The 25,923-nt window shown below is 40.7% G+C and overlaps 3 protein-coding genes across 5 annotated transcripts; all 3 read left to right on the top strand.

Annotated features, from left to right (window-relative positions):
- The first annotated feature begins 1,034 nt into the window (after window positions 1-1,034).
- LOC146684718 (cadherin-13-like) lies at window positions 1,035-10,447 on the top strand. Of its 3 annotated transcripts, none has more exons than XM_085444001.1 (20): window positions 1,037-1,175; window positions 1,442-1,561; window positions 1,653-1,799; window positions 1,887-2,031; window positions 2,151-2,326; window positions 2,469-2,597; window positions 2,682-2,864; window positions 4,219-4,556; window positions 4,662-4,804; window positions 4,900-5,124; window positions 5,294-5,518; window positions 5,870-5,991; window positions 6,199-6,270; window positions 6,368-6,469; window positions 6,625-6,681; window positions 7,455-7,562; window positions 7,722-7,781; window positions 8,875-8,985; window positions 9,107-9,166; window positions 9,305-10,447. In XM_085444001.1, exons 1-20 carry the CDS (start codon window positions 1,140-1,142, stop codon window positions 9,650-9,652), a joined length of 2,907 nt encoding a protein of 968 aa, XP_085300127.1. In that variant the 5' UTR covers window positions 1,037-1,139; the 3' UTR covers window positions 9,653-10,447. The 3 variants fall into 3 exon arrangements, with proteins under 3 accessions (XP_085300128.1, XP_085300127.1, XP_085300126.1); XM_085444000.1 differs by having other exon boundaries at window positions 1,427-1,561; XM_085444002.1 differs by lacking the exon at window positions 7,722-7,781 and having other exon boundaries at window positions 1,035-1,175; window positions 1,427-1,561.
- A 9,278-nt stretch (window positions 10,448-19,725) lies between these two features.
- On the top strand, window positions 19,726-21,089 carry LOC146684717 (uncharacterized). Its single transcript, XM_085444431.1, has one exon. It carries the CDS (start codon window positions 20,072-20,074, stop codon window positions 20,738-20,740), a length of 669 nt encoding a protein of 222 aa, XP_085300557.1. The 5' UTR covers window positions 19,726-20,071; the 3' UTR covers window positions 20,741-21,089.
- A 2,947-nt stretch (window positions 21,090-24,036) lies between these two features.
- LOC146684716 (uncharacterized protein F54H12.2-like) lies at window positions 24,037-25,344 on the top strand. Its single transcript, XM_085444657.1, has one exon. The coding sequence runs from the start codon at window positions 24,037-24,039 to the stop codon at window positions 25,342-25,344; it is 1,308 nt and encodes a 435-aa protein (XP_085300783.1).
- Window positions 25,345-25,923: the final 579 nt, after the last annotated feature.

Genomic DNA, 25,923 nt, shown 5'->3' with positions numbered 1-25,923 from the left:
ATATGAAGCGGTTTTAATCACACAAAAGGCCTTGTACTATATTAATGGTAATTGATGAATGATTGTACCTTGACATAGAGCATTTAAAAAGTTGCTTTTCCAACTTTACAAATGGAATGCAGTTAACTCTGGAGTGAGGTTACTCCAATGTGTGACATCCGGAGCAAATCAAACAACGCATTTGTCCTTGATTCCCTTGAATCAGTGCTGTGACTACATGTATTAGTCTTTATTGTCAACATTTAAATTGTCTGTATTAAAATACAATCAGTATTGTGTAACAATCTTTAGCCAGCCTTCGTTTGTTTCATATTTGGACATTTTTGTAATTTTTCTAAATCTTTTAGAAGAGAATTGTGTGTGGGGGATTTTCTTCATTTAAGCCATTTAACACTGACCTTGCAAAAATGCCTCCACCACTTGTGTCAGCTAACAGAACATATTTGGTAATTGTAGATATATTTTTATATATTTTTGTTGTTGTGTGGTTTGAGGGGGCGACCATGTCTGCTTGCCTTTCTGTAAATAGCCGCTTCAATCACAAAAGGTATCTAAATCAAGGTGTGTGTTGTGTGCGCACACAGACAAGTGAGCAAAAAATCTTAAATTGTCCCTTTAGACATTTTGTGGTGATTAGCCTGTTGCAAAAACCCATAATCTATTCCAATGTATTTAAGTGAACCTATAAAAGTTGCCCAAGATACAGTTACAAATACATATACTCACAGACACACAGATGCAATACAATACAATGCAATTCTATCTATTCTATTCTATTCTATATTATATAATATATTATAATACATAATATAATATCATAGACTAATTATGTTTTTAAATGTGATTTTACGTGGTTTTTAGTTGGGGGTTTTTTCTTTTCTTTTCTAGCATCATTATAGGTTCTCAAGCAAGCGGGTACTGTTAGTCAAGGTGAAAACTGTACACACCCATACAGATACAGATAAAGATTACGATTACCTCATGGCTAGACGTATACAGCTGATTTATAAAGATATCCCTCCCACCGGTATCTCTCTGCCAAAGCTCACATTGGCATGCAGCTGAGTTTCTACTCAAGTGCATTCAAGTAGTAGTCTGCAACGAATTCACTTCAAAACTAGCCGTTCTGTGGATATAAAATGGAACTAATACACCCAATTCTACTTTTGATTCTGGTAAGGCTTAAGTATGTAAAACTACATGTAATCTTTTATTACTTCTGCCATAAATTTCAACACAAATATTTTAAAAATATGTCTAATTGTTTTACTAATTGTGTTTATGACGATTATGTCTGTCAACATTATACTGAGTTATAGCCAGTGTTTAAAGATTAAAAATCTGCTAAGAATATAATATAATATATAATATATATGATACTCATAAATATGCTGTGCTGCACATTTACTGCAAGAAATCTTTCCAGTGTAATCTTTTGCAGTGTTGGGGAGTCCACAGATCATCTTCACAACTTTTGCTGCGTCAAAAAAGAAACTGGATCATTAATTCCTTTACTATTGATGAAGGTTATCAGGGACCTTTCCCATATTCACTGGGCAAAGTGAGTGTATGCCTTAAAATGTAACACATATCATGAAATAAGGAAAGATAATTCCAAAATTCACTGCTCGTGTGTCTTATGTTTGATACAGATTGAGGTTGAGAAGGACCTCGTTCTTTTTATGATACAAGGAGAAGGTGTCGATGAGGAACCAACGCAAGTGTTAGAAATCAATTCATATACAGGAGAAATAAAGGTCCTCCGTTCGGTGGACTACGAACAATATAAAACTCTTAAGGTAAGAAGAAATTTAAAAAAAATATCTAAATGGAAAGTAAAAGCTATGCATGGAGCGAGGTTTGATTATTTCATCTTTCCATTGCAGCTTAAATTTAAAGCACTTGACAGAGAAAAACATGAAATAGAGACACAGCTCGGGATTTATATAGAGATTTTGGACACAAACGACAACCCTCCAAAATTTCTGTTTGAAAAGTACACTTTCACCATAAAAGAGTCAACATCACAGGGTAATTTTCTCATTTGGAAAGAAATATTATTTAAATTACTAATGCTACGGTGTCAAAATTATGTTTTTGTGACAGTGAATCTAAACAAAATAATCATTATTTCCTTTTGATACTAACAGGCACTGAAGTGGGTAGAATTCAAGCAACAGATCAAGACATAAGTGAGATATATAACAAAGTTGACCTTAACATAGTTTCAGTCAAACCTAAACCTAAGGATCTTGAGTTCTACTTCAAAGAGATCGATGAGACAGGCATTGGAGTCATTTCTTTTAAAGGATGTCTGGACCATGAGGTGAGAGAAATTACTGCTTGAAAAATTAAAACTTTCCATTTTAATCTTTCAACATGAATCTCCTCAAATTTCAATAGTACAACTAAATTCAATATTTTTGACATCCATTCAAGATGAGCAAATTTTTATTTTTCTCCATCAGACAGCTGAGAAATACACCATTATAGTGGAGGCCAAAGACAATGGAGAAAAACCGCTATCCACCTCCTGCACCATCATAATCAATATAGAAGATGGAAATAATCACCTTCCTGTCATCACACAGCAAACAGTTAGCAGTTACTTATTTCAGTCACAATAATTTATTCAATGAAAATCATTTCCTATTTTACATCTTCCTCTTTTGTGACCCAAGGGCCCAGAAAAAGTGAAAGAAGGACAGACAAATGTTCTTGTTTCACGTATACAAGTTCATGATGAAGACACCAGAGGAACCCCAGCATGGAGAGCCAAATATACAATCCAAGGAGACACAAACAACAACTTTAGAATAACTACAGATCCTGAGACAAACGATGGACTACTCCATGTGGAAAAGGTATTTTTGTGATTATGTTTACAGTAGACTAAACTTTCCAATCTAAGTAGTTCAAAACAGTCTCTGTGGTAAAAACCCTGTTGCATTTTTTAAATTAACCAACATAAGCTCTTTTTTTATCTTCAAAAATTAGTATATAAAACACAGAAAAATATGAAAGAGATTTTCCTGGCCTGGCTTTTTATAGCAGATAACCTTAAAAATAATTTGAAGTAGAACAAAAATGGAAGAAAACCATGACTCAGCATATGAACATACCTGATGCTGCTAAAGTGAAGCAGAACAAAATTACAGTGGTTTTATTAGACACAGCTAAGCGTTTTGCAATTTCGCATAAGTTTAAAAAGTTTATATTTATTCAGTATTGAACAGCAGAAATGAGACTTTGTTGTCAGAAGTCATTTATATAAGAAAAAGCAGTGACCAACAGTGCTGTAAACAACAGTAGACTGCTTGGAAATAAGCAAGCAAATCATGCAGAAAACAGATTTGAGATGGGGAAACTGTTCTTGAAGTGCACTGAGAGAGAGAGAAAGCTGTGCAGGAAGTGTGATTTTATCATAGTGGAAGCAAAACAGCAAAAGTAAGAGGGAATTCATGACGATGTTTATGTAAAGTGAAATGTGAAGCGGCGAAGCATAGTTTTGATCTTCTTTTGCTGCTGGTTCAGTCTATTTTGGTTGGAGAGGGACAAAACCTACAGCTTTACAATCTAGTGCAAAAAAAAGACAAAAACACAAAGCGCAGCCCCGACCTATCAGAATCTGTGAGCTGTCGACTTTCAGCACTGACTGTTTATGTGAAAGAAAGCCGAAATCTCACTCACTGTGATGCATCGGGTCCGCGCTCTGTGCGAGAGTCTTTTTGTGGAATCCATTTACCTGCTTTCATTTACTGTTTTAGCTGTTTTGTGGTTGCTGAAATAGTTTTGTGAGATTCTGGCATTTCTGGCAAAGTACATTTATATTTAAAAATCGATTCGGGATTTTAACAAATCGATATGGCTTTATTCAAGCTAAAAGCAATTTTAATCGGGTAGCAAACAGTTTTAACCAAAGCTATGATTTAAAAAGCCCTGGAAAAATATGATAAGTTATTGTTGGGTCTGCGCTTCCACAGGCCCCGCTGGTTTAGAAACCTATTCCCGTTAACGTCAAGCAAGGAAGCAAGATGAACAGCTTTTACTTGCTAGCAAGGGAGACTGGCGGTGGGAGCTGAACACTCCTCACCTGTCTCCTAGCCAGAATCAAATAAACAGCCTTCCTCGCAGCCTTTTATTTCCATGATTTACAAATTTAAGTAACACAATGACAACATTTAACAATTTGACTCCAACAGTTATGCTCTTTTACAGGCTTTAAACTATGAAGATGGTGCTCTGAAGAATATAACTATCACTGTAGAGAATGAGATCCCCTATTATTCATGCAAAGTGGAAAAACGCAGCTCCATTGGTCTTTGGAAAGTAGTTACCATATCTGGTTCCGCTGCTACTGGGTCTGCAATGAGCTTCGTGGCTGGAACAGTTGCATCCAGCCGTCAAGTGATCGTGGCTGTTGAGGATGTCAATGAGCCTCCAGTTTTTGACAAGACTTCCATAGAAACTGTGGTCACTGAGAATGTTAAGGAAGGCCAATACCTGGCAACACTCACAGCTAAAGACCCTGATGTTGCCAACAAAAACACATTTAAGTAAGTCTTGACAACTATACAACTACATGTCACTTCTACAAGACAAAAACATACAGCATTACTACATCAGTAGACACTTTGAAAATGACTAACAAACCATTTCAGATACATTATAGGACACGATCCAGCTGGTTGGATTAAAGTGGACCCTGACACTGGAAACATAACAACATCAAAGTCCTTGGATCGAGAGTCAGAGTTTGTTAAAGACAACATTTATGTAGTCACAATATGTGCTGTTGACGATGGTATGAATCGACAAGTATTTACATATTTGGCCAATTATTCATTTACATTTCCTCATTACATTTCTAAACAAGTTGCAATACTTTTTCATCACCAGGGAAACCACAAATGACAAGCACTGCAACTCTTAGTATCTATGTTAGAGATGACAATGATCATACTCCATACCTGGTTGTAAGCACAATTGAAATGTGCCAATCTGACGGACAATCCTTTGCCAACATCACAGCCTTGGACTCAGATGTTGAGCCCTACAGTGGCCCTTTCACCTTCAAGCTCCATGGAGATGTTGAGGGCAAGTGGAAGATTGACCCTGTCACTGGTAAGCTTTAGAGTCTGCAGATACTCAACCTTATATTACTCACAAAAACAATGTCACTTGTATTAAATATACTTCTAAGCCTCCTTTATATAAAAGTATAAGTAGTATATACATAGACTGCCACAATGACTGTTATACATCTGATTATGTATTCATTTTGGACACACAGGTTATTCAGTCAACTTGGTTAAAGAGCCTACAGTTCATTCCAATCACCATGAGCTGTCGCTAGAAGTTTCTGACCAACAGGGGAAATCAGCTTTCCACAACCTGTCAGTTACTGTTTGCAGCTGCTTAGACTCAGAAACCCCAAACTGTCATGTGAGGACATCTGGCACCACACTAGGAGCAGGGGGAGTGGGAATGATTTTTTTGGCCATGCTGCTGATCACAGGTTGGACACATGTTTCAAATATTTCCATCATTATAAATAAGATATCCTCATTTATATTTGTTGTTGTTATTTAAAAACGATTAAAATGTAATAATAAAAAAGGTCTAACAATAAGAAATAACTTTGACTTTAATAATAAGCTTTGGACTTCTTCAGGAAAAAAATGTAAATGAGTTTTCGATGGGTGTTTTTCAGTTAGATTTAAGTACTTATTTTTATACTTGTTAAGATTTTGAAAAACAGTTTTTTTTTAATATTTATTTAAAGTAAAAATAACAGAATTATAACAGCAATAAACATCTAGCATGTTTTGTATGTCATATATTTGTGTGTGTGGTCTTTATGCTCCAGGTTTGCTACTTTTGGCTCTTCTGATGTCCTGCAAAAAACAGATCTTGGAAATCAAAGAGGATTTATCTTCTGAACAACAACTGATGAAGTCTAACACTGAGAATCCAGGAACAGACTGTTCGGTAAATACATTTATCATAAATCACACTTACACACACACTCAAATGCTCACTCACACAGATATTTGTTGGTTTTTAAATTAAAGATTCATTTTGCCTGACTTTTTAAAAGTAATTATCCCTACTTCAGCAATTGTAATGACTGAAATTATGTAAACATAACTTCTCGTTTTTGGTATAAAAACCTTAAAACATCATTACTTTGTCAAGGTGGCCATTGTGAATCAGAATGGAAATGCGATGCAAGAAATATCTCAAGTTAAAACTGTGAAAATGAGTCCAGTAAGTGCTACAAAATATATATTATTGTAATAACTAGTTTGTAAAGAGCATTTTTGTAATATACCATGCATTGTGAGAAATATTTGATGTTTTTCAGGCGTTTCTTCTAAATGACTCAGAAACCAGCACAGAATTCCTCAAGTATCAAAAAGAAAGCTCGGTGGCACAACCTTTCATTCGTGGAAGCTTTATGCACATGGTACAGATATTATGATTACTGTTGTTTTATTTGTTATTATCACTAAGTAAACCTGTGATACTTAAACAGGTAGAAGTTAAGAATTTTGCTCATCATAATTTTCTGTTCATGAAATTTATCAAATCTCAGAAGTATTTAAATGCTTGATTTTTCAGTCACAGCGGGGATCAAACGTGGGAATGGGATATCACCAGGGACAATCTGTGAGTGGGGTATGTAATATTTCTTTTCATATGAAACCTTCTGAAAGTGCTGGACCACCTTTTCTGTCAGAACTGACTTAATTCTACAAGAAACCAGCATGAAATGATTTGAGATTTGTGACATGGTGCCTTATTTTGCTGGAAGCAGCCATCCAAATTTGGGTACACTGTGGTCATAAAGGGACAGACGTGGTCAGCAGTAATACTCAGGTAGGCTGTGGCATTTAAATGATGTTGACTTTGTCCTAAGGGGTCCAAAGTATACCAAGAAAATATCGCCCACGCCATTACATCACCCCCACCTGATTGAATCATTTCTATAAGGATGGATGAACCTGTGCTTAGATGTTGTTTATGCAACTGTTCCTATCATATACTTCACAACAGAAGCCAATACATCCAATGTTCTCTTGTCTGTTTTTGGTGAGCCTATGTAAAACATAGCCTCAGTTTCCTGTTTTTAGTTGACAAGAGTGACAGTGTGGTCATCTGCTGCTGCTGTAGCCCATTTGCTTCACAGTTGAGATGTAGGGTTAGTCCCCTGCTCTTTCAAGAAACTGTTTAGCCTTAGAACAAAAAACGAAGTCTTTATTTCTTTCGGGTTTTGGTCCTTTTTTTATGAGATTGATTGAAAACTAAAAAAAGCACAGAACAATCTGCTGGCCTTGCTTTTTTACATTGTATGTTATCATAGACTTTAGCAAATGGATTCTTATTGAAATCATTTGTGCCAGGAAACAATGTCATGGTTTGATGTGTTTGTTTTGCGGTTTTTTCTTCAGCTGATGAATGAAGCAGTACATGGAGGATCACAAATGAACTCACTAACCTCACAGTACCGGGGGGAAGGATCAGGGTCAGCATTTATTCGTGGAACCATCATGCGGAAGGTACTGAGATTATTATTAGTATTAGTATAATTAGTAGTAGTAGTAGTATTGAGTACATCTGTTTGACGAAGTGGTTGTTAAGGATTTTGCTGGTTCTTGACATTTTGCTTTTCTGTGAAGTTTCAAAAGTATTAACCAGTTAATGCTTGATTTTTCCAGTCACTGGGAGCAATATCAAATAGTGGAATGAAACATCTCCAGTGGCAATCCAGGCATGGGGTAAAGCAACATGAGTCCTTTTGATGTTAAATTTTCCAGAACTATTTTATAATTTCCACTCACCAGCCACTTTGTTAGTTACACCTTGCAAGTACCCTTTTGTCGTCATAATGGGATGTATTCAACAAGGTGCTAGAAGTATACCTCAGAAATGTTGGTTCCTATTGATATGATAGTGTTTAACAAATTTTGCAGAAGTGCAAATCTCCAATTCCACCACATCCCATAGATGCTCTGCTGGATTGAGATCTGGAGACTGTGAATTAAAGTATGCCATTTGAGTATAGCGAAGTCATTGTTATGTTCAAGAAACCAGTTTTGGTGTTGCACATTATTTTACTGGAAGGAGCCATCAGAAGACTGTAGCCCATTGGTTTCAGGTTTCCCTGTTTCCATTAAGAGATGCACTTCTGCCTACCCTGGGAGGATCGAGTAGTTTTTACTGTTGCCATCCTAGCAACTCAAAGCTGTTCACCCGTCTCCCCATCACCCCTCTGCCAGTAACACTGAGTTGATGGAATGTGGTTGGCTAATTAGAAATGTGCATTAATGAGCAGTTGAACAGTTATTCCTAATGAAGTGGCTGTTGCATGCAATTCCTACTATGGAACAAATTTTGTTGTTAACAGGTATTGTCGATGTAACAACAGCCGCATATTACAGGATAGATAATAAAGATGAATATTGGCATTATTACATAATTGGAGATGATTATATACACATAATCCTGCTGCCAAATACTCATTAAAACACTGAATAACTGATAAAAATCCTTAATTCAAGGCAAAGACGGGAACACAGTTTTGTCGGGACAGAGAGCAGCCACTGTGTGTGCATATTATTATGCAAGTAGTATGCAAGTAGCATAATATATGCTACTTGGTTTAACTTGTGTAATGTGTTCTTCTTTAGTCCCTTGCTCTTTTATTTTTAAAAGGTTTTAAACACAGAAAAGTACAGTATCAACTGACAGCCTTGCTCTAACATGATCCAAGTATGATAGGCTTGGAGGACAAGCCTAATCATAATTAAAATGATTTCAACCATGAAATGCTGTCATTCTTTGACATTTGTTTGTTTGGTTTCTTTTCAGCTGATAGATGAAGCCGTACGTGGAGCATCACAAACCGGGTCAATAATCTCAGCTTTTCAAAGGGAAAGCTCAATGGCACAAGGTTTTACTCGTGGAAGCTTTATGCGCATGGTACAGAGATTTTTCTTATAAAACTTGTACTTACTCTTGTTATCATTAAGTACATGTGTCATATTTAAATAGTCCGGTGTTAAGAATTTTGCTTAACTATTTAAATGCTTGATTTTTTCAGTCACTCGGAGGATCATCCAACAAAGGAACGGCACATCTGCAGGTTCAATCTAAGCATGGGGTAAAGCAACATTTTCTACAGTTTTGTCATTTATGGTCAACTACAAAGTCTTGTCTTACCTTAATTCCTATTTAAATTCTAATATAATAATATTTCAAAAAAGAAAATTCATACAACTTCCTGTTTCTACTTTTTAAGATTTATATGGGACTAGACCAACGAAACCAGCTACTAAATGAGGTAATACCAAAAAGGATAAATGCTCTCCAGGAACAAGGAAAGGAACTGGGCAATTATCTGCCTCGTGTATATAATGAGGAGGGAGACACAGAGCATAACTTTGAGCTTGATTCAATCTCCATTGCTGATGTTTCCTTTGACCCTGAAATGGATCTGTGTGACAAGTTCACTACTCTGGCCTCAGTCTGCATGCCTAGTGATGTCACCACAATACAGAAAATCCAAACAGCAACTCTTGTCCAAGAGGAAAGCCATGAACTAAACTGGCAGAAACTCACATTAAATGAGGTTTACATTTCACAATAAAGTCACCAGACCTCAAGTATAAGGTACAATATGAAAAGTCATAAATATTTATTCAGTTGTCTGGGAGCATGGTATGGTAAGATGCAGTGTCATGTCATAATGTTTACAATAAAGACTGGGTAATGCAAAAACTAATGCAGAGGGGTGAATATGGTATTTATCAAATCTGCTTATTTGCACTTTGGGAAACATACGATCAATTGTACTAAGAGGGTAATGCTTTCTACTTTCGTTTGGGTTATCTTGAGCTTCTGTTCTCAAAAGTGTTTTTTAAGGTCACTTTTTTATCTTTTTCTATTGCGAAATAATATATTTCAAGCGTGTGAACTGTTTTCTTTGTCCATTAGAGGTTGTCAGGCCTTTAAAAAAACAGAGTTAAGCTTGAATGCATGAATCTTAAAGGCATGCAGGTGTGTCTTGTGCAAGTAAAAGCTTTCTCCAGAATAAATGATGACTGCCGCTGTAATGTAATTCCACGGTATTTCCATTTTGGCACGACAAACTTGTCAAACTTGTTCTCATTTTGTTGTTTAGACTCCACGTTATCAAAAGGTGCTGGCGTGGGCGTGCTCTCGGATATCTGTGGTTGTATGGGTGTTTTCATGTTTGTACATGCAGGACAGTAAGTCTGCTGACTGCTTCGGTGAGGAGGATGGTCGGCCTTCTCCCACACTGTCTGAGCATCTGGGTGCATCTAATAAACTAGTTAATATGCTTCTAAGGATCATTGTAACCATGTTTTATGTGCATCAAATGTTTGTATAGTGGTAATACTAATAAACGTGTTAATCTGAACCTCTCAAACAAGATTCTCACTATAGAACTATCACTATCATGTTTATTAATCTAATTCTTGTGAAACACTGACTCCTTGTGGTTTTACAAAGAAATTGTTATATTTGTATTTGTGCCTAGTTATATTAAGCCATATTCATACAGTAAAAATACTTCTGAACACTCATACCAGCAAAGGTAATGTTGGGAAGTGCATTAAAATTATATTTACTAAACTTAGTAAATATCTAATGACTTACTCACATTTCATTAATGTCTAAATCTGTCAGAAACTTCTACACAAGCCTGACTGAATTAGTTTTTCATTCTAAATGGCATTCTTGTAAGCTTTGTCATTGCACATTTTTCTCACTAATTAAAAAACATCCAAAGATGAGTAAAATAACTCTCAGGTTTCTTATCAAAGCTTTAGATTTGTCAGATGGGTTAAAGTCAAAATCCTAAACTTTTCTGTAGACAAAGCTTTATTTATTTGGGGTGACATATTCGATGCCAAAATGTGCTTTTAGTAAAGATTAGTCTATTGCAACAGATGGAAATCTGAACATAAAAGAGATAAAAACAACTGTAAGTAAAAAGGAAGCAGTCTCAAAGCAGTCAACTTCTATTGCTCCACTTGTTCAGAAAAATACTGATAATAAATCATAATAAGTCCATCAACTAAAGCTTGGCCAAAAAAGGGTCACGCAACAGGACAATGGTTCCAAGTACACCAGAAAATCTACAACAGAATAGCTAAAAAAAACTAACGAATCACGTTGTGGTAGGACTTTACAAAAACTCTGCATAAATAAAAACCTGCAAACCTTATAAAACAGAACCAACGACATGGGACAAAATTCCTCCACAACCATTTTAGACTTCAGTTTGTTGCCGGTGGGTCTACAAACTATGGAATCATGGCTTGTAGTTCGTATTTCACATGATAGCATCTGATTTACTCATCAGCTTGGTTACGCCACTGATTATGGCATGTCTCAACTTCCATAATCATAAACCTTGGGGGGGGGGGGGTTCATTTAGGAATACATATTCATTCCTAAGTTTAGTCTTTAGAAGAATCAACATAATTTATTAATTAACTCTTGTAAGGAATGGAATCAGCTTTCAAGAAAAATGTCTGAGGACAAGACAAGGAACACAAGAACAAATTTATGGTGGAAAGTGAGGTGAGAACCTCCTGTAAGGGTTCACACTGCACACTTAATAAAATCGTGCTGCTTTTGGCAACCTTGTCAACATTTTATTCACAAAAAGTAAATTACACATGCATCTTTAGATATGCATCTAATATCAGACTTGGGACAGTCAGTGCAGCCAGAGTTTTCACTGCAGTTGTACAGGTCCCAAAAAGGTCAGAATCCCAGTTACCTTGACCACAAAATGAGGTGATGTAGGATTTTGAATTTCATACAAAAGGTGCAGCTACTAAAAATTTCAGATGAGTTTGCATTTCGGTGACCTTGACCTCCAGGTCAGAGGTCAGGTTTTCTGAAAATACTGTGAATGCAATATCTTGAGAACAAGACGACAAGGAGTTTGAAATTGATACCACAGTTGTATCTACTAGGAGGCTGAGGGGTAGCATTGGCACCCCCCAGCATGCCCACTGCAAGAATATGTGAGACAGAATTCTCTAAAACCACATCAACTTCAACAGGGAAGGCTGCAGTACAGTTCTGTGCAAAAGTCTTACATCACCACTGTTCTGCACACCTAACTGGCTGAAATATTATAAAGTTTATATCTAATTATTTCCTTGAGCTCACAATGACGTGCTGGAGAAATCATGTAAGATCCCTTAGCAAAAGTAACAATAGCATATTACATATAAAACTGTATTAATGCCAAACTGTACATAAATTCAATCAAATGAAAAAGTACTTACAGTGTTATGTGAATCAGTATTAATGATGCAGTTGTTTATGGTTGAGCTCATTTTAAATATTTCTGTTTAACCTCCAGTGCTACTTGATTGCTCCCATATCCACAAGGGGTCGCTACAGACTGTAGCAGCATGTTTTGATCCAACACATTTTAATGCTGGATGCCCTTCCTTATAAAAACCCAAAGAGGCCTAGCAAGCGAATCTGTAAATCACAACATTTTGGAGATACTGTTTAATCTCGGGTAGTGCATCATGTACTGGCTGTCCAGTAAGGACTACATCTCTCCAAATAAACAGCTGTTAATGAGCTCAAAAATACATTTTTCAAGCTTTGACTTAAAAGTTTATATCAGGTGTATTTATTTAAGAATGTATTTATAAAATGGAAAAAAAATCAGATGAATTAAAGCACTTTTCGCTTTTCGTTTTTTCGCCTGTCCCGTTTGGTGCTTTTGCCTTCAGAATTATTGTCTAAAGGCAAAGAAAGATACCCAACGGATTTACTTTACCAAATGGACCATCCCGGCTTGCCATATTGGTCTATTTGATTCACCTTTGATTTTATTGTTTATTTTATTTTATTTTCACTTGCTACACACATAACTACGGAAGAGGATTAGGGCCACTGGAAAAAAAAAAAGAATTCTGACTTTATTCTCAGAATTCTGAGATTAAAGTCAGAATTCTTTTTTTTTTTTTTCCAGTGGCCCTAATCCTCTTCCGTACAATTGTGACTGGTTTTGGTGGAAAAACTTAAAACACTATTACTATTTCTGAAGCAGGTGTCGGGAACCAAAAAGAGAACCAGATGCAAGAAATATCTCACGTTAAAACTGTCACAACGAATCCAGTAAGTGTTGCAAAATATATATTTTTGTAATAATACAATTTTTTAGCTGTTTTTTTTTTTTTTTTAATGAGTGGCTCTGAATTGCAGCCTGTCACAAATCATTCAACTGTGATGCATGGCCACTTAGAGGAGTATGACATGTGCGAAAATTAATTCCTGCAAAAGTCACAAAGTCCAAATAAAAATTGGCATTGGACACTTTTATTATCAACTATCACTACTGGACAAATTATAAAACTGTTCTTGTGATATTTTAGGTTGTATGTTCAACAAATCTTGTGAAAAGCCCAAAAGGAGCAGGCAGTTGCTATACAAGGTGCCATCATTGTAACATAAATCCAAATATAATGTGTCTTAATCGTCTGTGCCATTGAACTTATTTTTTACTATTACGAGTGACCGCAATTTACTTTGAGCTGATTACACACTTATCATCCTGTTAAAAAAACATTAAATCTGAAATAACACAAAACTGTCCTAAATACAGGTGCCAATCATGTAATTAGAATATCATCAAAAAGTTGATTTATTTCACTAATTCCATTCGAAAAGTGAGACTTGTATAATGGTTACATTCATTCCACACAGACTGATATATTTCAAGTGTTTATTTCTTTTAATTTTGATGACTATAACTGACAACTAATGAAAACCCCAAATTCAGTATCTCAAAAAAGTAGAATATTACTTAAGACCAATACAAAGAAAGGATTTTTAGAATTCTTGGCCAACTGAAAAGTATGAGCAAGTACAGCACGCAATACTTAGTTGGGGCTCCATCCATCCATCCATCTTCATCCGCTTTATCCGGGGCCGGGTCGCGGGGGCAGCAGCCTAAGCAAAGAGGCCCAGACCTCCCTCTCCCCAGCCACCTCCTCCAGCTTATCCGGGGGAATACCAAGGCGTTCCCAGGCCAGCCGAGAGATATAATCTCTCCAGCGTGTCCTGGGTCTGCCCCGGGGCCTCCTCCCGGTGGGACATGCCTGGAACACCTCACCCAGGAGGCGCCCAGGGGGCATCCTTGTCAGATGCCCGAACCACCTCAGCTGGCTCCTTTCGATGTGGAGCAGCAGCTGCTCTACTCTGAGCCCCTCCCGGATGGCCGAACTTCTCACCCTATCTCTAAGGGAGAGGCCAGCCACCCTTCGGAGGAAGCTCATTTCTGCCGTAGTTGGGGCTCCTTTTACCTGAATTACTGCAGCACTGCGGGATGGCATAGATTTGATCAGTCTGTGGCACAGGTGAGTTCGCTGGCCAATTAGGAACAGGGATACCATGGTCCCAGATACTGGTAGCTTTGGCACTGTGTGCAGGTGCCAAGTCCTGTTGGAAAATGAAATCTGCATCTCCATAATGTTGATCAGCAGCAGGAAGCATGAAGTGCTCTAAAACTTCCTGGTATATGGCTGTGTTGACTTTGGACCTCAGAAAACACAGTGGAGCAACACCAGCAGATGACATGGCAAGGGTTAGGGTTAAGGCGAGACCCTTCTGACACTGTCTGTTGTTCAACAGTGGCTTGACACAAGGAATGCGACAGCTGAATCCCATGTCTTGCATACATCTGTGCGTAGTGGTTCTTAAAGCACTGACTCCAGTTGCAGTCCACTCTTTGTGAATCTCCCCCACATTTTTGAAGGCGTTTTGTTTCACAGTTCTCTCGAGGGTGCAGTTATCCCTGTTGCTTGTACAGTTTTTTCGACCACATCTTTTCCTTCCCTTTGCCTCTCTATTAATGTGCTTGGACATAGCGCTCTGTGAACAGCCAGCCTCTTTTGCAATGACCTTTTGTGTCTTGCCCTCCTTGTGCAACGTGTCAATGGTTGTCTTTTGGACAACTGTCAAGTAAGCAGTCTTCCCCTTGATTGTGTAGCCTACGGAACTAGACTGAGAGACCATTTAAAGGTTTTTGCGGGTGTTTTGTGCACCTGTAGATGTTCATGCCTTTTTAATTTGTCATTTATTAAAATTATAAATATATATTTTAACTCAAAAGTACAGTTTTTAAATTTAATGTTGCTGAAACAACAAAGTAATAAAAAACATAAATCTATCTGATTGAGGAATCACTCATCTTTGGAAAAGAGAGTTTATTACAGAGAAATGGCTCTTTCCAAAATAAAAGCTATACTATACGCTTCTTCTGGGCAGCATATTAAACATATCAGGTCCCCATAAGGAGAATCATGTGCTAACGGCTGTCTAAATGACTCGGGTAAAGTTTGTACTGTCATGGTCCTGGGCCATGTTGGCCCAGTGTTCTTAGTTTTCTTGTATGTTTGTATTTTGTTCCTTGCTTAGGCCATGTTTTCTGAGTTGCCCTGTTGTGTTGTTCCCTAAGTGTTTTCCCTTCATGGCTTTTACCCCCTGTGTGCCCCTCTGTGTATCTGTGAGCCCTCGTCTCTCCTTATGTTTTATTCCATGTTTCCCCTGCCCATTATGTCTAAGTTCTCCCCGTGCTCTCTCTTCCCCCTGTGTGCCCTCTATGTATTTATGAGCCCTCGTCTCCCTTTGTGGTTGTTTCATGTTTTCCCAGCCCGTTATGTCTGTGTTTTCCCCGTGCTCTCTCTCTCCTCCTGTCTGAACCTCTGTGCACTTCCTGTTTACTTTGTGACTCTCACGCCCGTACATGTCATGTTCAGTTCACCCCGCCCTGTCTCGTTATGATTATCAGTGTCACCTGTGTTCCCCGTGTGTTCCCACTTTCCTCGTTAACCCTCTGTGTATTTCTGTCTGCGTCTCCCTCTGTTCAGCGTGACGTCGTCCCTCATGCCGTGTGTGGATCTCCCTGTGTCTCTCTGTGAGTTCTTAGTTTGTGGTTTCCCAGTTTAGTTTAGTTTGTATATTTGTTCTGCCAGCAAATAAAGCTGAGTTTTGAGTTCATTCCCTCGTGCCTGTGAGTCCTGCATTTTGGGTCCTACTCCTGCCTGCCGCACGGCGATTCGTGACATGTACCATGTGTGCTTGTTGTTTTTGTCTGCTTCCACTTGTCTTTGCACTAGGATGATGTCGGAGTAAATGTGCAGTCACATTCGTTTTGTTCCCACTAGTGCTGTCAGCGTTAATCTGAAATGATTTTAACACCACAACACGGCAAATCTCCGTTAACGAGCTACCGCGGATCGCCCAGTGCTTGGGGCTGGACGGCCAACACGTTAACGAGCTAACTGCGCTAACGCACTAGTTCCCACCAATGTAATTGAGCATTGCGTGGCACATCCGACATACTGTTTTACTTTTGTCCATGACACGCTTACCTTCAGGGTCATACGTCACATGAAAACCAAAATACTTCCAACGCCACATCTCTCCTGTCTCGCTAGAAAAAAGGAAAAGATGTTCCTGGTAAATGACTGAAACAAATAAAACCACACACAACCAGAGAAAGGTATGAGAAGTGTGAGGAACAGACACATGTGTGTGTTAGAGAAATGCCTCATTTGAGAAAAAGTTAAAATTAACCCATATACATGCAATGAAGAAATAGCTTACATACATGTGCACGTACATGCAAGGTTAAAGTAGCGACACTTAACATACACCTGTTTTTAAATGATATAGTTTATCCACTACTGACAAATAAACTCTCTGGGTTGCAGGACAACAACTTAACGTCAAAAGACAAAGATACTGGTCTGATGATTAAGTGAGGACACGACAAATTTAGTGGTTAAAAGGGTCGAATTGGGACATGTTTTTGTTGATTGTTTAAGACAAATGACTACTGAATGGTAGAAAATTCCTTTTTAGGTTTCTAAACAGGATCTTAAGAATTTTAACACGTACCTGTGTTGTCCTGCCAACTTGGGGGGTTATGAGTTGATTATATGGTAAGAAAAAACAAAAAGGGGGGGAGGAGGCCCAGTTGTTTCTCCCCTCTCTGGATAACACAGCCAACACAACACAGTCAGCACAACATCATTTTCCTGTTCGCCTGTTTTGTTTTGTTTTTGTTTTTTCTGAAAGCCGAAGCTGACCTGGACTCCTACCCTCCCCGCTATCATCGTTGCCCTCTCCGCTACCATCTTTGACCCTTTGACCCCTGAAGGCCACAGCAGCTGGACTCACAACAACAACTTGAGCTGTGACGAGACGCGCATTAAGCCCGGAGGAAAAGGGAGGGTGAGCAAAAGAATGCTGACCTCTGAGAAGAGCCGAACAGCAGAGCTGCAGAAGGCTGTGGAGCAAAGTAAAGACAACATAAATAGACTCCGATCTGACGTGGAAGGAAAAGACTCTGAGGTTTTTGCCCTCAGTAAGAGCTTAAGGCATCAGAGCAGAAACTGAGCATGGCTCCGGAGGAGCTGGCTGCTAATTGAACCCATCACTCAGACTTGGAGTCCCACATACAGGACTTGAAATCAGGCGGAAGCTTGCTGGAGCAGGAGGTCGCCAGACCTGATGCAAAGCTCCAACAGCAGGAGCAAGCCCTGAAGGAGCTACAGAAGCAAAAGGGTCAAGTTACAAGGAGAAGATGCAGGCAGCTGCAACAACGGATGCAAACAGACCCAAAGAGGAGGGCAGGACCTCAGGGCATGCTTCAGGCCGCTGGTTTACCCAAACAACAGAACAGGAAGGTGATGAACACAAACACACACTTCTGCATCCGCCGACTTAGAATGAAGAGAAACACACACATGAACACTTATGCACTCGTTGAGTGAGTGAAAACTGATACACACCCATGCACCAAAATCAAAATGTTGATTCAATTCACTAAGAAGTGACACACAATGCTCCAGCTGCTGCAATGAAGAATGCTTTATTAACAAAGGCTCAATGCTGCACACAACAAATCCAAATACAGAATCTGTTACAATAATAAGCCCAGAGGGCATTTGTGTGGTTTGGGGAGCAGAGTCCAGAGCAGTTTGGTTATGAAAACGATGCCCGTGCGAGATATCTGGGGCTTAAGGCCTCGACTCAATTGTTTACTGTACACTAAAAAGAAAAGAAAACAGCCTGAGCAGTGGTGCAGAGTGAAGACGATGAATTAACAGTGTGAGTCTTATTTCAGAGCGCCACATCATTGTGATGGAGATTTAATAAAAGGAGGAACACACGGACAAAGAAGAAGAGAAAGGGGGGGGCAGCCCTTGAACACGATTGCCTGAGGTATTAAAGATCTGTACGAAATTCTGGTTTCCAGTGGGAGAAAAGTCACGCAGTGCCAGTAGTAGAGCTAGGTTGAGTGATGATTCTAAATTACTGTAAGTAAATCATCGTAAGAGAGTTAATCCCATACAGCTTATGACAAAATTTGATCCGAAGTGATTGATGGCCCTAATCACGACCTTTTGACCTCCCGCCCCTCCCCCCCGGAAGCGTGTAATGAGCGTGACGAATCGTATCCGGAGAAGGGGGGGTGGGAAACCCCCCGCGTGACGAATTATATCCTGAGAAAGGGGGGCGAACCCCGGAAGCGCGCCATCTGTTGCTAACCGTGTCGAATTGCACCCTGAGAAAGGAGGGGTGAACCCCCGGAAGAGCGCCATCTGTTGTTGGGAAAAAAAGTTTTTAGTGGGAGGGACTGCAGCGAGGGAGGAGAATAAAAACCAGAGAGGTGGAGCCCCGTCACAATTTCTAAGTCTCACACACACAAGATGGATTCTTTCCTTCTGCAGCCCTCCAGCGGTCCTGTTTACTTGGACGGTGAAGAAATCTGCTCTCCCGCAGAACCCTCGAGCATGGGCGGCAGCAGCAGCGAGTGGGCATCGTCGATTATCAGCGATACGCCGGTCTCTGTCTACAGTACCAGACCCGAAGCAACCGACACTCCGCGGAAAGAAGGAAGAAGTAAGAGCGTCTTCATGTTCCGCAGCCAAATTCCAGCACCGAGAAACTTGCGAGGAGAATGGACTCTGCCTGCTGAGGGTTGTGGAAAGTGGGGCTACATATTCAAATATGAATCGGGGGAGCTCTGGTTTTATCAGTTGAACGAAGGAGAAAGCTTGACGGAATCGAGCAGCATTGTGAAGCTGACTCCCAATGACTGGGCCGTGCTGAAGCTGCTGGTTGCGATGGCTATCGGAGAGGCAAATGAGGATTTTCCCATTCCTGAAGAGGAAGATGTTGCCGCTAAAAGACCCCGGAGAGAGGTAGATTCTCCTCCCCCTCCTCCTCCTTCTCCTTCCGGCTTCGGTGATGAAGAAGAGCATGATGCTGCTGATGATGAAAAAGATCCTCCTTCCCCTCCTTCTGTCTCCTCTGATGAAAAAGAGGATACTGCTGTTGAGAATGATGAGGATAAAGAAAAGATCCCCTCTGTAGAGGATGTTTCCTCCCCTGATGAATCAGCTGATGATGATGATGATCATCCTCTCGACACAGTTACAGAAGAAGAAGAAGAAGAAGAAGAAGATGACGAGCCCCTGGCTGAAAAACTTCCAGAAGAAGATGATGAGCCCCCAGCTCCAGAAATAAAAGAGGAGAAAGCAGCTCCTGAGAAAAAAGAAAACATTCCCCCAGCTCCAGAAATAAAAGAGGAGAAAGCAGCCGCTGAGAATAAAGAAAACATTCCCCCGGCTCCAGAAAAAGCTACGGAAGAAGAAATAGAAGCTATTCCCCCTCCCCCGCCGCGGAACGGAGGCATACGCTTCAATGATGAGCAGCTGATCAAGACTAAAACAATCTTGTCAACCGTCTGGTCTTCAGGAACCACAGCCACAGGGAGATGGAGAATGAGAGCTAGTCTGCGTTCGACTGACGAGTCTGATGCCCCTGACATTTTTGTCATGGAAAAATTCAACCCCGACTGCGGATTATTTCGCAGCATGATGGTTATACCAGCCAAAGAGTGGGTCGTAAGAATGCTGCAAGTGAGGAAGGATATTACAATTCTTTTTCAAACTTGCCGCTGCTGGAGGGATGCCGTAGGAGTAAGGAAATGTCTCAACTTCTGAAAATCCCCGCCCCTCCCGGACCACGCCCCCCTTCCTTCTGTTTTAAAAGTCCGATCAAAAAGCCTTTTTTAGCTCAGAGAGAGAGAGAGATGGACTCTGCACCCCTGCTTTGCGATGAGGAGACCGGCTCCACCGATTGTTTTTCTGACGAGGGCGAGCTGGTACCCGACACTCCCGGTTACTGGCCTCTGAAGCGCCAGAGGCGGCAGCAGCATACCGACGAGATGGACGGCTGGGCGTCTTCTTTATTCATCGACACTGTGAAAACAGCTGTGTATCATCTGGTCAACTTGGTGATAAACAAGCACCGCACCGACGAATGTAATGGATGTAAGATAGACCATCCCAGCCAGAGACAACACGAGTGCCTGCAAATTCTGGAGGATGATTTTTATTCCGACAATTATTATAACATCAGAAAGAAACTGCTCACTCCTCGCTTTGTCCCTTCCATTCAACGTCTGCTGATTGCCCGCAACATCAAAACTGAGGATGTTAAAGTCGGGATGGTTGCGGAGACCTTGCTTCATGAGCTGAAATCGGTGAGGAAAGTCTTTGACGCCATCACAGACGCTTATGACAATTTGGTGGGGCAAGATGTGGTTAAAATCGGGGAACTCCGTTTGGTTACGGAGTTTTACAAAGGTTGCTGATTCTTATCCTGCATGCTTCCTATATTTAACCTTGTTTTTTAAACCATGTATTCTGTTTCTTTTTAAAAAACAAAACAAAAAAAAACTACCTCGTTTTTTAATTCTGCTTTATTTTAATCATGTATTCTGTTTCTTTTTAAAAAACAAAAAAACAAAAAACTACCTCGTTTTTTAATCGTGTATGCTTTAAAAAAAAGTATCCTGTTTGTTTGTAACCTTTTAACATGTTTACCTCATGTTTTTTAAAAAAAAGAAAAAATAGTTTTTGTAACCGTTTGACTCTATAACTGTGTTTTATCTCAGGGTTTTGAATAAAAGTGTATTCTGTTTCTTTTTAAAAAACAAAACAAAAAAAAAACTACCTCGTTTTTTAATTCTGCTTTATTTTAATCATGTATTCTGTTTCTTTTTAAAAAACAAAAAAAACAAAAAACTACGTTTTTTAATCGTGTATGCTTTAAAAAAAAGTATCCTGTTTGTAACCTTTTAACATGTTTACCTCATGTTTTTTAAAAAAAAAAGAGAGTTTTTTTGTATTCTATAAGTGTGTTTTATCTCAGGGTTTTGAATAAAAATGTATTCCTGTTTTTTTCGCATGTTAAACCTTCTGGTTTTGAATTAAAAAAAAAAAAGAGTTGTTGTATTCTATAACTGTGTTTTATCTCAGGGTTTTGAATAAAAGTGTATTCCTGGTTTTTTTTGTAACTTACTTGTATTCTATAAGTGTGTTTTATCTCAGGGTTTTTGAATAAAAATGTATTCCTGTTTTTTGCATGTTAAACCCTCTGGTTTTGAATAAAAAATATTTAAAAAGCATTCATCTCTGGTTTTTGAATATTGTATTCCTGTTTTCTGCACATTAAGCCCTCTGGTTTCAAAAAAATAATAATAAAAAACATTCATCTCTGGTTTTTGAATAAAATAATAAAAGCCGACTCCTGCGACGTTATAACGCAGACGAGCTTTTTATCAGAAGACGAGATGGCCGAGAAAAGTGAGATGAAAAAAGTGTATTATGACCCGCATCACCCAGGTAGTTTCGGAGGAGTAAATAGACTCCGACGCGCTTTAGAAGATGAAACTGGTAAAAAAGTTGATATCCGCAAGGTGCAGAATTTTTTATCCGAGCAGGACGCCTATACTCTGCACAAGCCGGCGCGAGTAAGATTTAAGAGAAATAGAGTGTTTGTGACCAAACCCCTGAAGCAGCTTCAGGCCGACCTGTGCGACATGAGACAGCTGTCTGAATACAACGACGGATTCAATTATTTATTAACCGTCATAGACGTATTTTCAAAAAAGGCTTACGCCCGCCCCCTGAAAAAGAAGACGGGTTCTGAAGTGACTGAAGCTTTCGAATCTGTGTTGAGAGAGAGTGAAATACCGGAAAATTTACAGACCGATGCGGGAAAAGAGTTTTTCAACAAGAGTTTTCAAGCTCTGATGAAAAATCACAGCATCTCCCATTTTGCTACCGCCAGCGACCTAAAGGCCTCGGTGGTGGAGAGATTTAACCGCACCCTGAAAACGAGGATGTGGAGATATTTCACCGCGCACAATACCAGACGCTATCTGGAGGTGTTGCCCGACCTGTTAGAAGGATATAACCGCAGTTATCACAGCAGCATTAAAATGGCACCTGCCGAGGTGCGCCCCGAGAACGCGGATCAGGTGTTTCGCAACTTGTATGGAAAGACACCCGTCCGTCCTAAAATAAAGTTGAAATTTAAGAGGGCGGATCTGGTGAGGATATCCAAATTGAGAGGAGTATTTGATAAAAAATACGAGCAGAGTTTCACGGACGAAATCTTTACTGTGATCAGGGTCCTTCACCGATCGCCACCCGTGTATAAACTACAAGATTATGACGGGGACCCCATTGATGGGTCGTTTTATGAGCCCGAGCTGCAGAAAGTGAAACTGACCGAGGACAAAGCGTTTCATGTGGAGAAGATTTTAAAGCGGCGCACAGTCAGAGGGGAAAAACAGGTTTTTGTCAAGTGGAAAAACTGGCCGGATAAATTCAACAGCTGGGTGAAAGCCTCGGAAGTGGTAGGCGTATAAAAAAAGAGACCCCTCGCATCATTCGGCTCATTTTTTAAAATTCATCATGCAGTCCGAAGGGTTTTACGTGACCCTGCCTTCCAACGCCAGCAAGGGCTTATTTAAAGATAACGCCAGCGGCTGCTACACGGTGGATCTGGCCAAACCCCTCGAGCTGACCGGAGAATGGAGCGTGGGCTTATGCGAATTCATTTATCCGCGCACATGGTACAATCTACCGCCGGACGCCTCCTACTTGGAGCTGATGCGGACGACGGAGGAAGATCAGCCCCTGGTGATTTTAAAATTCGGCAGGGGAGGTCATTACGGACGCGTTAAAGATCTATTGGATCACCTGGTGCCGGCGATCCAAAAGTACGACCCGTCCTTCGAGGCTTCATTCAACAACGTCACCAAACGTCTGGATATCAAAGGAGTCGGGAGCCATAAAATAAAGGTCTTCCCTCCTCTGGCTTACATGCTGGGATTGAAAACGAACGAGTGGTGGACTCTGTCGAAGCGCTCTACTCCGTATCCGTGCGATATGAACGCGGGCGTATATAACCTGTTTCTCTACACCGACATCGTTCAGTACCAGCCGGTCGGTGACAGTTACTCACCGTTGCTCAGCGTCCTTAACGTGAAAGGCGATTACGGAGACGTGATCAGCATCAGACATAATACGGTCCATTACTTGCGCGTTTCTAAAAAATACATTAAAACCATACGCGTAGAAATTAAAACGGACCGCGACAGATTCGTGGATTTTGTTTACGGGAAAACGATAGTCAAGCTGCACTTTAAACCGGCTTGAGAATGGCTGCGCGTCTCCCGCAGGACCCCCACCGTTTTGTGAGGTATTATGAGGGGCAGGTGGGAGGTTCCCTTCCGGGTTTTTACGGAGCGCCCGTGATGTACGGCAGAGGGATAGGATCCATCTTCTCCAGACTGTTTCGTTTCGTGTCTCCTCTCTTCAAATCCGGGTTCGCCGTAGCTAAACCTCACCTGAAAACGGCCGCAACCAATATCGCTACAGACGCTGTGAAAAGAGTGATGGGTAAGCTGACAGAGCCTCGCCAGGAGGGGGCGGGGGGTATGATGGTCCTCTCCCGCAGGAAGAGGAAACGCCCTCCGGGCGAGCGGATTAAAAATAAAAGCGTCGGAGTAAAAAGTAAATCAGTTAAGGCTGGCAGCGGGAAGAGAAGGAAGCCCCAGAGGAGCTCTGACATATTTTAGAAGAAAATAAATAAAAAATGTCTCTCTTACACAAGAAATCTGCCGAATGCACCCTTGCCGAACTGGATCTATTTTCGGCTCCCATGACCCAGCTATCCATAGAGGATAAAAAATATCAAGAATGTCAGCCCCTCTCTGCTTTGAGCGACAACTCACCCATTGAATTTTTCATCCCCGGAGACGGGGAAAAGTATCTCGATCTGAACGACACCATGCTCCATCTGAGAGTGAAAATTACGGAAAGGGACGGGAGCAACATCCCACCCGATGCGGGGGTAGCCCTCATCAATTATCCTCTCAACACAATTTTCAGTCAGTGCGACGTTATTCTGGGGGATCGATTGATTTCGCAGTCCAGCGCCACCCATCCTTACAGGGCCATGATCGAGACGCTGCTCAACTTTTCAGAAGACACTCTAAAGAGTCAATTCAGCGCCGGTCTGTTTTACAAAGACACTGCCGGAGACATGGATTCTATAGTTATAAGCAACGGGCCGAACAGAGGGATAAAACAGAGAGCCGTTTTCACGGCCGAGTCGCGAGAAGTGGACCTGCTGGGTCCCCTCCACGCAGATATTTTCTTCTGCGAGAGGCTCCTGCTGAACTCTGTGGATTTGAGAATTAAATTGATACGCAACAGCGATGCCTTCAGTCTGATGGGAACTCGGGATTCGCAGTTTGCTCTGAAAATAACTTCGGCCTCTCTGTTTGTTAAAAAGGTCACTGTCTCGCCGGCCGTCAGGCTGGGGCACGCCGCGGCCCTGATGAAAGGAAACGCCCTCTATCCTCTTTCGCGCGTTTCTGTGAAAACCTACTCCATCCCTGAAAATTCCAGGATCTGCAACCAAGAGAATCTCTTTCTGGGAGCCATGCCAAAATACGTGGTCCTGGGCATGGTTCATCACGACGCCTTCACCGGGAGGAGGGATCTGTCGCCTTTCAACTTTAGACACAACGATGTAGAGTATCTGGCGTTGTGTCAGGACGGCAGGCAGGTGCCCGCCAAAGCTTTCCAGCCACAGTTTGACCGCGGAAATTCGGTCAGGGAGTTTTATCACATGTTTTCCGCCACGGGGAGACACCTCAAAGATTTACCTCTGAGCATCGATCGCCGGGAATTTAACGAAGGGTACGCCCTTTTTGCCTTTAATCTGGAACCCAGCGAGGATGCTGACGCCCTGTCTCCCGTCTCCAACGGGAATTTGAGGCTGGAGATGAGATTCAGAGTTCCTCTGCCTCAGACCACAACTCTCATAGTGTACGCCTGCTACAACTCAATTTTGGAGATTGACTCTAAAAGACAGGTGCTGGTGGATTATTACTAAAATATATACATGGATAACCTTCAGCTGGAGCACATTCTACATCGCGCCTTGGGAGACGTTTTCTGCGGGGTTTGGGCCTCGGACCAGCTGGCCTTTTTGAGGCGCGACTTTAAACCCCCCGCCTACTTTATAGTAAACACTCACCCCTCGCACTTGAGGGGAGAACACTGGCTGGCTCTGACTCTGGAAAAGGACGGTTCCTCCACTTTTTTTGACTCTTACGGATTCCCTCCCGACTTTGCTCACTATCCCTCTGTCATCTCAGAGTTTCTGGAAGGCCGCTCTGACAAAATACTCTATCACGATCGTCAACTTCAGCACCCTATGTCTGTCGTTTGCGGGCAACATTGCATTTTTTATCTATGTCACAAGGCTCAGGGGTTATCCGTCGGTAAAATACTTTCTCTGTACTATAATGATGTGTTTAAAAATGATGACATGGTGTCTGACTTTCTGAAAGGACGCTGCCCCGCTCGCTCTCGCAGAGGTCATCACGTGGCGTGCTCCTTACAAAAGTTTAAAGATGTGTGTATCGAATAAAGAAACGTAAACAAAAAAAAGTTTGTTGCAGCGTTTTTT

Source organism: Copadichromis virginalis, linkage group LG20 (assembly GCF_057382275.1).
Source record: "Copadichromis virginalis isolate Kocher_CV1m ecotype Utaka linkage group LG20, C_Virginalis_male_GT1.1, whole genome shotgun sequence".
In the NCBI taxonomy this organism is placed as follows: domain Eukaryota; kingdom Metazoa; phylum Chordata; class Actinopteri; order Cichliformes; family Cichlidae; genus Copadichromis; species Copadichromis virginalis.
The sequence above is the reverse complement of the archived record's forward strand: the minus strand, read 5'-3'. Positions and strand labels throughout refer to the sequence as shown.

Bases quoted from the DNA above. Each gene is read 5' to 3' on its own strand.
- LOC146684717 (XM_085444431.1), top strand. From the start codon at position 20,072: ATGTCTCAACTTCTGAAAATCCCCGCCCCTCCCGGACCACGCCCCCCT.
- LOC146684718 (XM_085444000.1), top strand. From the start codon at position 1,140: ATGGAACTAATACACCCAATTCTACTTTTGATTCTG. The intron at 2,598-2,681 runs GTTAGCAGTTAC...TTGTGACCCAAG, and splicing joins CTGTCATCACACAGCAAACA to GGCCCAGAAAAAGTGAAAGA. The intron at 9,167-9,304 runs GTAAAGCAACAT...CTACTTTTTAAG, and splicing joins AGGTTCAATCTAAGCATGGG to ATTTATATGGGACTAGACCA.
- LOC146684716 (XM_085444657.1), top strand. From the start codon at position 24,037: ATGTCTCTCTTACACAAGAAATCTGCCGAATGCACCCTTGCCGAACTG.